This window comes from Pongo pygmaeus, chromosome 13 (assembly GCF_028885625.2).
Source record: "Pongo pygmaeus isolate AG05252 chromosome 13, NHGRI_mPonPyg2-v2.0_pri, whole genome shotgun sequence".
NCBI lineage: Eukaryota > Metazoa > Chordata > Mammalia > Primates > Hominidae > Pongo > Pongo pygmaeus.
The window spans coordinates 125039899-125053213 of NC_072386.2; the positions used below are offsets into that span (position 1 = coordinate 125039899).

The 13315-nt window shown below is 63.8% G+C and overlaps 1 protein-coding gene across 1 annotated transcript in view; it reads left to right on the forward strand.

Moving 5' to 3' along the window:
- Positions 1–643: 643 nt before the first annotated feature.
- RXRA (retinoid X receptor alpha) overlaps positions 644–13315 on the forward strand; it is a 115772-nt gene continuing 103100 nt past the window's right edge. Inside the window, exon 1 of the mRNA XM_054500682.2 lies at positions 644–865. Coding sequence (XP_054356657.1) covers positions 838–865 — 28 coding nt within the window. The 5' untranslated portion in view covers positions 644–837. The remainder of the gene's footprint in view (positions 866–13315) is intronic.

Sequence of the window (13315 nt, forward strand, 5' to 3'; positions counted from 1 at the left end):
ACCTTCCCCGGACGAGGAGCTCGTCCTCTGGCGTTGGGGCTCATCGCCACTCCCGGGCCTCAGTTTCCCCACGTGTCCGCCGCGGCGGGGTGCGAGGTATGGGGTGCCGCGGCCATCCCGCCCCGCTCTGCGCTTGCCGGGCCCGGGCCGGGGACCCCTCGCGGCCACCGCCCGGCCGCTTTGTGTGGCCGCGCAGACAATGGCCCGGCCGCTGGGCTCCCGGCCCGGCTCTCCGCCTCCTCCGGGCCCTTGCGTGCGAGTGTGTGTGTGCGCGAGTGTGTGGCGGGCCCGGGGAGGGAGTTCTGCTCCCGCCCCCGCCCCGCTCCCTCTGCGCCCCGCCCCCTCCCACGCCGCCTCCTCGCGGCTCCCGGGAACCCCTGGCGGAGGCGAACTCGCAAGTTTGCACGGCGCTCGCAACTCGGCGGCCGGCCGGGCGGCGATCGCGGGGCGGCGGCGGCGGAGGGGGCGCGCTCCGGGCGGGGCCCGGCGGGCGGGGCGCGGGCCGAGCGGTGGCGGCGGCGCTGCGCCGAGTCAGCGCCCGTCGCGGGCCCCCCGCCACCCCCCCGCCGGCGCCGCAGCGCCGCGGTCGGAGCGCGGCGCGGGCGCGCGGCGGCGGGGGCGCGGGCCGGGCGCGCGCGGCGGCGGCGCGCAGACACAAGTAGTTTACATTGTTGGGCGACTTTTGCAACAACTCGCCGCGCCGCGGCCTCCGCGCGCCGCCGCCGCCACCGCCGCCGCCGGCTCCCCGCCGCCCGGGCCCGGGCCGGCCGCGCCGGGGGCCGCCGCGCCCGCCGCCCGCTGCCTGCGCCGCGGGCCGGGCATGAGTTAGTCGCAGACATGGACACCAAACATTTCCTGCCGCTCGGTGAGTGCTCGCCGGGCCGGGTGGGGACGGGGCCGGGGGCCGGCGGGCGGGAGGGGGCCGGGGGCGCGTTAGCGGCGCGCGCGGGGGTCGCCGGCCCGGGTCCCGCTCGGACCCCTTGCCGACCTTCGCGTGAGTTCGGGCGCCGGGCCCGGGGGGGTTCGACCCGGGGCAACTTTTCGCGGGGCCCGGGCGGGGCTGGGCAGCGGGCGGGCGGCGGGGCCGGGGGGCGGGTGGCAGGTTCGCCCGGGACGAGGAGGGGTCTCACCGGCGGCCGCCTGCGCCCCGGCGCCCAGCTGCAGCCGCGCCGCACAGGAACCCTGCCGGAGCGGGAGGAGCAACTTCTGCGCTCCGCGGCTCCGGCCTCTCTGGCCTGGGGACCGGGACGGCGCGCTGGGCCCCGAGCGGCCTCTGCGCCGCCCGCCCGTCGGGCTGCGGCTTCCAGCAGGCCGCTGGCCCTTGGGTGTGTGTCCGCCCAGGAAACAGACTGGGACCCTGTTATTCCCAAAGCAGCCCACGCCCGGGTGGGCAGGGTCCTCCGGGGGCTGTATGAACAGAACGTCAGACCTGGGAAGGCCCCATCCCAGAAATGGGGCCCCTCACTCTGGCACCCCCGGGTGTTCTCCCAGGCTGGCTCTCCATTTGTGAGCAGGACAGCGCAGAGGCGCGGAGGGTCAGTTTCCCTCCTCCTCCTGCCATCCCGCCCGGTAGCTTCCTATCCCAGACTGCCCGCCAACTCCAGGCCCCAGACCTACCGAGGAGGGGGAGAGGGCATGGCTGGGGCCCCCACCCATTGCCCTCCCAAGGGTTTGGAAGCTAGTGAGAAGGGGGAGACTTTATAAATGAGCTCCGGGAAGGATATTAATTTGGTGGTGGGACGGCAGCCAGGCTGTCAGGCCGGGTGAAGGATTTGTGCTGAATGGAAATTGAAACAGCTGATTATGAATGAAGCCCCCGCCATCCGTAGCCCCTCCTGCGCACCCTCCCTGCAGCCTGGGGTGCAGCTTGGCCACCCCAGGAGGTGCTCAGAAGCCAGTGTAGTTGCAGGGATGTTTAGTGAGATGGGGCATCAAGGGGAGCCAGCATGGACCTAGCCCCTCCTGGATGTGAGGATGAGAGTCTGAGTACCTCTGCTGCTCACAGGCAGGTGTGCTGCCCCGTAACCGGGGCAGGCGGTGGGTTCCAGGTTTGTCAGACCTAACACTTACTCCCTGCCTCTGTCATGATGGAGTGGTGGGCTCGAGGCCTTGAATGAGCTCCAGGGCTCAGCCTCCAGGGGTGGGCGCTCATGCCCATTTTGCAGATGAGAAAACTGGCTGGGAGAGGCTGGGCCCCCAGGATACAAAGTGGTGGATTTGGGATTAGCATCCCCAGCTCGTGGTACTGCTGTGTGAGACAGGAGGGAATGCTGCGCTGTCTGTGACCGAGTGCAGTGTGGAGTGGGCTGGGGCTGCCTTTCCCTATTAAAGCTTTGCACTCACACGTGTGCACACACACATCCACACACACAGAGCTAGGCTCTCCCAGACGATTCCTCTGGAACAAGAATGCTCAGCTCAGTGTCTGGCCCCTGGACGTGGCAGGGGCCTGGCTGGTTGCACTTTAGCTGAGTACTCAGAACCGAACAGGTCCCTGTTTCTAATGCTCTGGGTGGGACAGGGATAGTCCACGGAGTTGGTGGATGTAGGGTGAGGGAGCAAGGGGTGCCCAGTCGCCATGGTCGCTTGCTGGAGTCCCTGTGAGGAGGAGAGGTCGTGCCTCCGAGCCACTGCCCCAGGGATCTCCCTGGGCACTCCCCTGCCACAAGGAAGCTAGGAGTCTTCTTGAGCAGCAGCTCTCCCGACTGGCCCATGGCCTCCCAGGCAGCCCACGCCCCAGGGCTGAGCAGAGAGTCCTGGGCTCTGATTACATTTTATTTTTTTCTAAGCTTGTGACCAGCTCTGAAGTCCAGAGCAGTCGAAGGTCCATTTAAGCGGCTACTTGTCTAAGCCCTTTTGTCAACATAGCCTAATCCCTCCTCGGGGTGAGTGGTGGAGGGCCTGGCTTGTCTTGGCCCGGCTGGCCGACCGGTCAGACCTGGAGCTGCTGGGGAGACTCGGCCACCCCTTACAGCTGCCCAGCCGCTTTTGGGGTCTGGGGTAGAGAGGGCTTCCTCCTGCCAGCATTCACTGCCGCTGGGCTTGGTGGGCCGGGGGAGGATCCCAGTCGGTGCCCACCGAGCCGCTCAGTGAGGGCAGGGATGAGTCCAGCGTCCAGATCTGGAAGGAAAGCAAGGCCGAGGGACTCGCCAGAGGCAGCCCCAGCTTCCTGGCCCTGCTGCTTGGGGCTGGCCGCGCCCCCACGCCTGCCGGGGAGAAGGCCCCGGCTGGCCTCATCCTGAATGGTGGGACTCAGGCAGCGTCCACAGAGTCCAAAGGTCTCAGACCACATGAGACCCCATGCGCCTGTGGAGAGACCTGGTGGCAAAGCTGTAGGCCCGCTGACCACTCTTGGAGTTGGGGCACTCGGGGGCCTGGGTGAGCTTGCCGCCTGGGTGAGGGGCTTTTGGTAACATCAGAGCCCTTGGGACCCAAAATAGAGCACATTCCGGGGCCTCCCGAAATAACAGGGTCATGTGACTCTCAGGAGGCTGGGCTTGGAGTCCCGCTCGGGCCTGACGAGGGCGTCTTTTAGCGCGGGCGCTGCCCGATGGCAGGGTGTTTGTTTTGGTAAACTCTGGAGGGGCCCTGTTTGTTGACTGGGGAGGTGTCAGGGGGAGAAAAATGGCCCAGTCCGATGGTGGCCCTGGCTTGCTAGCCTCCAACCTTGCCTAGGGCTGGCTGCTGGGCCTGGACCCGAGCATGCAGCTGTGACCCTCTGCCCAGATGTGGATGGGATGAGCTGGGCCCCTAGGAAAGGCTGGTGGGGGGCGGGTGCTCTGAGTCCCTTGGGGTGTGGGGTGCAGGTTGAGCCGGCAGCCCTGGTCTCACGGGCAGCTGCTGTGACTGGCTCCCAGCTCTGCCAGCACCTGGTGGTTCTTCCAGCTGTGCCTGTCCTTCAGGGCCTGTGGGGGGCTCGCCTCCACCAGGAGGCCCCTCTGACTGCCCTCTCTTGGCCCCTGCCCCCCCTCCCCCGTGGCTGTGTGGGAGGTCGCTGTCAGTGGTCTTTGTTTCCTCCCCTGGGAAAGGGTGTCTGCAGGGTTTGCTGTGGAATTACTGTGGGAACAGGGGGTACTCAGGGGTGTGCCCCTCTGCCCCTGGGGGCTGGTTGTGCATGTGGCAGGGGGCTCTGGCATCAGGAGAGGGTGGGACAGACCTCAGCTGCATGGAAGGTGGTGTGGGGGTGGGGTGAAAGCCTTACATGTCCACCCAGTGCCAGTGGAGGCTGCCTGGGGAGTTTCATTTCTTGGGTGACGTTTGGTTTTGCCATGTGTCAGATGTTTCAGGGCTGGGACCTCGAGTGGTGAGCAATGCCTGTCCTGTGGAGAAGAGGGCACAGCTGTCCCGGCAGACACAGGGCAGAGGCCCTCCACAACCCCCAGCTGGCTCAGGGCTGGGACAGTGTCCCTGGGACCCGGGCTTTGCAAGCCAAGACCTGCCCCTCCTTCCCTTCTCTGCCAGGCTTGAGTTTGTATTTTTTAGCTGGCTTTGGTGGCCAGGGCCTTGGGTTGGCCCGTTAACTGGTGTGTTTTCATGGGAATTGGCCATTTGCTGGTCTAGGGATGAGGCTGGGGTCTAGGGCCACAAGGGCCTGGGGGGCTGGCCTGTGGCTGTTGGGGGCTGGTGTCCATTTGGGGGTTACCTTCCAGACCTTTGTCCTGAGATTCTTAAGCTGATCGGTTTCAGGGTGGTATGATGTGGGTAGAGGGATCACCCTCCTCCCCCTGCACCTTGCCCACCTGCCCGTATGTTTCCATTTTATAGGGTGTAGCTCCGTCTTTCATCCTTCCTTCTTCTTCTCTGCCCCCTCCCATTCAGGGCCTTTGTTACCTGCAGGATGGAGATAGTCGTGGTTTTGCAGGGATCAGCACCTTCCCAGGAAGAGGTTCTGACAGGCGGTGTCCCATTGCTGGGCGAGTGGTCAGGCCACCTGGGGTTGGGCCTTCTGTTCTCGCTGCTTGCCTGGTCTGCTCTTTGGCCTCTTGGGGCTTTGGCTGTCCATCTGGAAAATGGACACACTCATTGGCTCTTCCAAATGCTGGAGAAGGCAGCCTGGTGTGTCATAGGCTGGCTGGGAGTTCGGGGAGTCTGTTTGTGGGGTGTTTCCCCTAGCCTGTGGCTAGGTCCTCTTTGTGCCTCCTGCTTGGGTCAGGTGGGGCCAGGTTTCCACCACTGGACCAGAACAGGCCATGATGGTCGCTGGGGGCTGTCAGGTGTGGAGGAACAGACTCAGGAATAGAGGACATCGGGGACACTGAGGTAGCCCTTTCTGTGGATATAGGCCTGCCACAGGAGAGCGCTCGCTGCTGCTGGGTCCTTGGGACCAGCCCCTATGCTGCTCCAGGGACCCTCCTCAGAGTCCCAAGAAGGCAGGTGGGGCGAGGGACCGCGGTTTTTGCACACCCACCCAAGCCTGGTGCGAGATGTTCTGAGCAGTTGTGCCCCAGCGCCTCACAGACAGGGAAATTGCGCCCTAGAGTTACAAAGCAATTGTCTAGCTCAGCAGCTGAATGAGCGTGAAATGGAGCAGAAAGCAGCTAAGGAAAATTGGCCCGGCCGCCGTGGGGAGAGCGGGTGCGGACCGCGTGCTGGGCTTGGGTGTGTGCACGCTCACCGTTGCACACACACGGAGTCACAGGCTCTCACCTGGCGCTGCTGGCCGCTGGCCCGTGTCCTGGCATGCCCGTGAGTGAGCCAGGCCTCATGGGGTCCCCCAAGGAGCACGGTGCTCCCTGCTGGGTTTGTTGGCCTCCTTTTTTTCTAAATTACCCCAACTTGTCCAGGATTCACCCTGCCCCATGAAGGTGCCGATGGCTGCAGCGGGCGCTTGCTGCGTGCCAGGGACTTTATTTTTGGGACCTTGTGGAGGTGTCACAGAGACAAGCCCACTTAGTGGATGGGGACACTGAACCCTGGGTGAGGTCTGTGGGCCAGCCTTTGTGTCCCGCTACGGGGCCTGCTTTTTCTCCGGCACTTGACTAGCAGGGGCTGCCTTGAGCTCCAGCTAGGAGGACCTGTCCCCAGGGTGGAGGCTGTGCTGCCCCAGGTCCTCTTGCCTCTCAGCATCCTCAGAGGCTGCTCACTGACCAGGCTGGGTCTGTGCCCCATGCTGGTTCCCGGGAGCCCCATTGCTGGTCTTGGCCGGAGTGAGTGAGGTTTTTGTTCTGTGGGGACACTGGTGGAGGGCTGAGGTCTCACCATGCCAGCTCTGTGCCCTGGGACTGGGCATCTCGGCCTCTTGTGCTGGTTGAAGGCCCTCTAAGGAGTGGTGACCTCTTGATCCTCACTCCAGGGTTGTCCTTGGCTTGGGGTGTTGGCTAGGAGAAGCCCCCACTCCCAGGTGGAAAGCTGTAGTTGGGTGAGCAGCAGAGGCCCAGCCTGGAACTGTGGCTTGCCTACCTCCTCACGCCACCAGGGCAGCACTGTCTGCAGCAAATTCCTGAGGTACCTGGGGGAGTGGACGGAGTGAGGTTGGACCCCCGGGTCCTAGGGCAGGGCAGGGTAGGGGCACAGTTCTTTCTGATGTCCTAACCCAGCACACGCGCCCCACCCCATGCATGCAGGTGTTGGCCGCAGCCTTCCCAGGGTGCCCTGGCAGAGCCTTGACAGCCCTGGCTGGGGAGGCGGGGATTGCTGGTGGGCTTGTCCACACGTGGCTTAGGGAGCGCCCACTGGGTGCTGGCCTGGTCCTGCTGCCTGTGGAGGAGGGGTGGGGAAGGGGTGCCCAGCGGTAGGGACAGCAAGGTCTGGCCTGGAGGGGGTGAAGGGGGTGAGGACGCAAGGGTGGGGTTGCAGGGCTGGAACCAGGAGGGGGTTCATGTGTGAGGTGAGGCTGGGTAGGGCCTGTGTGCCGGGCGTAGGTGCATGGGTGCCCAGAGACTGGGGGATCCCAGCATGGTGCTCGTGGCTGGAATGAGGCCACCAGTGCTGTGCAGAGGGTGGCTTGGAGGCAGCCAGGTGAGGCCTGGAAGGAGGAAGTGACTCTCTCCAGGTGGCTCACTGGTTTCAGGTGGGCCTTGGGGCCCCTATGAATGGCCTTGCACCCTTGCCCTGGCTGGGCTCCTTAGCATGGCAGCGTGGGAAGGGGGTGGAGGATTCCTAGCATCTTCCTGGGGACTTAGGCCAGGTCCCTGGGCTGGCCTGGGGTCGTCTTTCCCGGGCATGGGTATGGGTGAGGCACCTTTTCCCTGGCCCTGCCCCCGGCTTCCCCCTGCACTCCCCGGGCACTGGATGAAGTGGGGGACAGGCTGTCCAGGGGGAGCAGAGCAGCCGGGCCTCTTGGGGCTGGGTCAGGGATGCTGAGACCATGGAGGGGACCAGACTTTGGGGCTGGGGAGTGGGACACTGAGGGGTCCTTCAGGGGATCAGAGCCTCTCCGGGTCTCTGTGTGAGAAGTTGCCACGGGGTCTGTCCTGCACAGCCCACATCTGTCTTTGATGATTGGCTTCAGCCCCAGTGCCTCTTCCAGGCACTGCCTGCTGGGGTGAGGGACGCCGGGAAGCCCTTGGTCACAGACCTACTTCTGAGGTGACCCAGAGGCCGTGCCTGGCCTCCCTGCACCTCTGTTGGCCGTCTAAGCCATAGTAGTTTCCAGCTGGGCCTCGGTTTCCCCAGCTGTACCCGGGGCCAGGGCTGGGGGTGATGGGTGTCGGTGCAGACTGCTGCCGTGCGTGCGGGGTCTGGAGCCCCTGGCGCTGAGGGGAGGGGAGAGTGAGTTGGGCCTGGGCCAGGCCGTGTGTAAATCCTCCAGCCGCCATGGATAAACCCTCGGAGTTCAAAGACAACCCCGGGTGCGGCCGCCGGCTGTAATGAGGTTACTGATTCAACAGGCTTCCTGGTGCTACAGCCCAGAATGCAGTGAGGCTGGTAAGCCCCGGGGAGGGATCTAAGTACCCTGTAATTGACCAATTTAGCTTAAGTGTCCACACTGGCCCTGGGCAGAGGTCAGGCAGTGACAGCACAGGTGGCTGGAGTCGCTGGGGTGGGCTCCCAACAGCTGCTGTGTCCGAGCCCCTCTGAATCGGGCGCCCTCGGGCCTGGGCCGCCCTGTGCCTCTGCCGGGACTCCCTCTGCCTGCTCTGCCCTCTCCACCTGTGCAGGCTCAGCCTTCCTCCCCAGCCAGAGCCCACCTGCTGTCTAGCAGCCCCCTTAGTGTGCACGGTACAGGGCTTGGGGTGGGGCTGCAGCTTTGGACTTGGTGCCCAGGGCCTGCATTCAGCTCCTGCTGGCAAGCCTGCTGGGTCTGTGCCTGACTATTGCCCAGTTTCCTTCCGCCTGAGGGCCATGGGGTGATCCCACGCCTGTGTTTGGCGTTGAGGCCGCTGCTGGTGCAGGTGCCTGGCGGGTGGGAGCTCTCCACGTGCCAGCCACCCATCCAGCCTCTTTTTTCCCAGGCTTCCTGAGGGCAGGGCCCTTCTGGGGCGAGGGCATCCCTGCAGCACCCAGTACAGGTGTGCAGGAAGGGCTGGCTTGACTTAGAGAGTGGGATCAAAAGCACCTCTCCTGCCTGTCAGCAGTGGCTTCAGAGCCTGTGCTTGGGGAGGATGTACCTGGTGCCTTGGAGAGAGGCTGGCAGGCCGCATCCAGCTCCTGGTTTCCTGTCAACCCAGGCCTGGTGTCCAGAGGACCACCTTGGTGACCGTTTGCTCCTCAGAAATAGGACTGGGCGTTGGGCAGCAGTGTCATTGACTGCTGCAGTGATAGCATGGGCTGTGGCGGTGACGGTGTGTGCTGAGCCGTCCCTCGAACTCAGCTCTCTACATGGTCGGGCTGCTCTCTGACCAGGCTGCTGTGTAGCGCTGGGCAGGTCTCTTCCCCTCTGTGGGCTTCAGTTTCCCGGGGGCCCTCTGGCTGTCAAAGCCTCTGCCTTGCCTTCTTGGCACCCTGGCTTTGTTCTGATATGCTGTTGGCCATTGGTCAGGGTGGCATCCTGGGGACCAGCTCCCTGGGAAATGGCTCTATGCCCTCCCCAGCTGAGGGGACAGGACTTGGGCTGGGATAGGGCCTGGGTTGCTGGGGTCCAGGAAGCCATGGGCTCTGAGCTAGCCAGGGTGGGTCTGGGTCTGGATGTGGACTGGGCATGTTGTGGTGAAGCACTTTCGGGATGTGCAGCTTATAATGGGGAAGTGGTGGCCTGGGGGCATGGCAGAGGAGAGGCAGTAGGGGCCACAGATGAGTGGGGTCAGTCCCCATGACGGTTATCACTCAAGGCCAGGCTAGTCCTTTTTGGGCACTGACCTTCCTTGCCTGGAACCTTCTATGGCACCCCATTGTCCCCAGCATGGAGGCCAGGCCTCCACCTAGTGTCACATGGCTCTGTAGCCTCTCCCACCTCATTAGGCACCTCTCACTGATTTTCTCATGTCTAAAACTAACTGGTGAGGTAGGCTGCCCCATGCGATGAGTGAGCGCCCCTCTGAGTCACAGGCTGTATGGCCCTGGGCTAGCAAATTCACCTCACTAGGCCTCAGTTGTCTCACCTGTAAACTGCCTGGGGGAGGTCAGGGAAGCTTCACAGAGGAGGTGATGTAGTTGGGTTTTGAGGGATGAGTAGGAGTTTGTTGGGTGGGAAGTGGGGAAGGAATCAAGGCAGAGAGAATGGGTGGATTCTCTCCAGGGGCATCTGGTTCCAGCCAAGGGTGTGGGGGAAGGGATGCCCGTGCGGGCATAAGTCGGGGGGCTTCCCTGGAGGGTTTCTGAAGGGTCTGACTGTGTGACCAGGTTCCTCTGGCATGCCCCTTGCTGGCTGGCTTCCAGGTCCGTGCTGGTGGGGACCCCTGTGAGCATGGGGCTATGGTCAGCTGGCCTGGGAATAATTAACCCTGTGAGGAGCTCAGGCTGGGGGTGGGCCTCGCTACAGCCTGGCCACCCCCAGCTGGCCTGATGTCCCCTCTCCTTCCTGCCCAGGTCTGGAGTGTGACTCCTACTGGCGCCCATGTGCGGTACCCCACCCCGGGGCTCCCGGGGTGTGTCCACTACTGGGAGGAGCGGCTGGGGCCCTTCCCTACCGCCTATTCCTATGCCCCTTGGTCTGTCCCTGTAGTGCCCTGTGGCCCTGCCTTGGTCCCTGCCTCTCCCTGTGGGCAGCTTAGGCGCCATTTGCCTGGGAGCCCCCTGTGTGAGTACCAGGCTATTGGATGGCTTCTCGCCCCTCTCCCCACCCAGAGGGAGGAAAACAGCTCTGACTGTGAGCAGAGTCCACGGGAGGCGGTGGAACTGCCCCTACTCCACCCCTTCGTGGACTTTCTGCCCAGGATCAAGGTCGAGGTGTAGGGCAGGGAGGCGGGGCCTTCGTCAGGGGTGCCAGGTCACTCTGGGCACAGATAGTGGGCACAGGCCTGGCAGGCAGTGCCACCGAACCGTCCCGGGCCCAGTGGAGTGGTGAGGACTGGAAGGGCAGCGGGGCCTTCCTCTTCCCTCCCCTCAGTCTCCTGGGCACAAGGTCAGAGCCATCCACCCTTCTGTCCTGTGTGACCTACCTTCTCCCGAGGCTGGGATCACAGGGGGCGTCACCCCTTAGCGGCAACGTAGAGCTGGTCTCCAGGCCCCTGCAGACAGTGGGCCGGGCAATGGCATGCTCACAGCCCGGGTCTTCTCTGCCGCATGGACTTTGTGACTTGGAGCACGTTCCTTCCTCCCTCTTCGTCTTGATTTCCTCATTTGGAAAATAGAAGGAAGGATGCCAGGCAGAGTCCACGGCCGGAAGTGTGCCACTGTGCCCGTGTGGCCGGCCGGAGCCTCAGTGGATGTCACTAAATGGGCCCTGCTCCTCTTCCTGTGGGGCCCTCAGACCTCAGAGTCTTTTTCAACACAGGGCTGGCTCCAGGCTCGGAGCTGGCCCTAGATCTTCGTGGCTGCTGAGCCCACAGTGCCAGGTGCCGTATAAGCCTCATGAAGTTCGTGGCATGAATTCACGTGGTCAGCCGACTGATCCCCTCCACCCCCCAGGTTCAGAAATGTGACGGGTGAGCCCGTTCCTTGCAAAGTTGATTTCTCAAATTGTGGCCATGACTTGAATCCCCCTCCTTCTGGAGGCCGGTCCAGTTTCCAGGGAAGGGAAGTCCTGCTGTGTGTCTAGCTCGGTGTCGGTTTCTGGGAGTGGGAGTAGATGGGAGGGTCTGGGACTGTCCTTGAGGATTCCTTGGGCCAGCTGGAATCCCTGGGGGCCCTGGGTGGAAGCTGAGGCTGAGGCTTAGGCTGGGGGGATGCCCCTGCCTGTGGTGAGGCCCCACCAGTGCTCAGCGTGTTTGAGGATGTGGCTGCCGCCGGCTGCTGGACAGAGCCTGGGAGTCCTTGAACTCAGATTCCCAGATTGAGAGAGGGAGGGGTGCTCAGCCTCAAATGCCTGCCCTTGTTGGGGACCTGGCTCCTTCCTCTGCTGGTAAGCATGTCTTGTTGAAACTTGTGGCAGTGTGGGGGTCAAGGCCAGCCACGAGGGAAGTGGCATGCCTCCCACCTGCCTGCTGTCTGTCCGTCTGTTCATCTGTCTGTCCATCCATCCACATCCGTCAGGCTCCTCCTGGCCGCCAGGAAGGCCCAGTAGAGCCAGGCTCAGCCCTCAAGCGGGCAGTGGTGGTCTTTGGGGTCAGATGGCCTGGAATGGACCCCAGTGCTGCCACTTGATGGTATATGACCTTGGACCAGATGTTTTAACCCTCTCTGGGCCTTAGTTGTCTTACCTGTAAGGTATCCCTGAGCCTAGTCTGGGGTGGAGATGGTGCGTGAGTGTGGTGGTGGGAGGAGGTACTGGAGACAGAAGGGACACAGAGGAGGCATTAGCGGCTCACCCTGCCATGCAGGGAGTTGGGGCTTTTGAATTGGGTCACGAAGGATGCGTAGGAGTTGGCCTGGGAAAAGCCAGTGTCTCGTCCTCACACCTGTGTCTTCACTTTGCGTCATCGAAGGCTTCCAGGGCAGAGCTCGCTGACTCTGCCTTCCCTTGCATCAGACAGCAGCGCGCCTCCCCCTGGGGGGTCGCCCAGAGACTCTTGGATGTCCTTGGAGCAGACGTAGAATGCAAAACTTGAACCTCTCCAAAAAGAAACGAGACAGGCGGGTTTCGTTCAGTTCAGGTGGCCGCGTGCCAGCCCTGAGAGGTGGCGGGGGAGAGTTGGGTCACTGCGCCACCAGTGCTCACGGAGGGCCCCTCTGTCCAGAGCCGCTCTGAGGATGTGACAGGCAGGTCCTTGCCCTCGTGGGCTGCCAGGCCAGTGGGGGAGATGGGCCGTCAGCGGCAGCCACAGACGCTGTAGGGCTCAGGAAGGGCATGGAGGGATATGCTGGGCAGTGACCACAGGGAGGAACAGAGGTGTCAGGAGCCCTGACAGAAGACAGGTGTGTGGTTCTGCTGCACTGTCCCGGGGCCTCCCTGGGCCTCCCTCCGGCCGGCAGGATCGGCAGGTGTGTGAGGCACGGCCATCGCCAGGCATTCGACCCCTGCTGGCTCATTCCTGGCTGCCTGTGGCTGCCGTGGGACATGGTTTCTAAAGAACAAATGCCAGCTGTGGCGCTGAAAGGGCCTCCTCATGTCAGGGTCCCCCTGGCTGCAGGACACAGGCCACTTCTGGTCCCAGATTGACGGGCCTCCAGCCCAAGTGGCGCCTGGGTCCCTCTGACCTGGGCTGGCATCCCCCAGGCCATGGGGTCACAAGGGAGGTCACTGCCACTCTTGCTGGCTGGGAGAGGTGTGTCCCCACGTGCGTCTGGCCGCAGTCAGTGGCCAGGACCTGCCTGCGTGTGGACAGTTAGGCCTCCTGCCTAGGAAGCAGTGATGCTCGCCGGCTGCTGGTGGGGGCAGGGGAGGGGCTGGCTGCCAGAGCCCACGCAGCCTGGACGTGGCTGATAAGCTGCGAACTCGTTATCGGAGGGGGCAGCTGGTGCCCCTCTCCCTACAGCCGGCACCCCAGCCTTGCCCTGGGGCCAGACCCCTGCACTCTGCCCAGCCTTGCGGGTGAGGCTGGGGGAGCGAGCAGGCCTCTGTTGGGACTTGGGAGTCTCCAGGGTCCCCCAGAGCCCAGAGATCCTCCCTCCAGGACTCTGGAGACAGCCCCCGTGCTGCCCTCCCTGCTGACCCCTCTGCCCTCCCTCAGGTCTGCCTGGCCGCCTTTCTGAGAACAAGGAGCCGATTGTTGTCACCACTGCTGTCTGCCTCCTGCAGTGGACGCCTTGCTTGTCGCTGGCAGTGCCCACACCGGCAGGGACCTGGGGACTCGGAGCCGGACCTAGGTCGCCGCCCGTGTGCCTGGTGTCAGGGCAGGGCTGGTGGTCACCCCCCTGGGGTTGGCCCCATGGGCTCAGGGCCCTGCCTCCCTGTGCC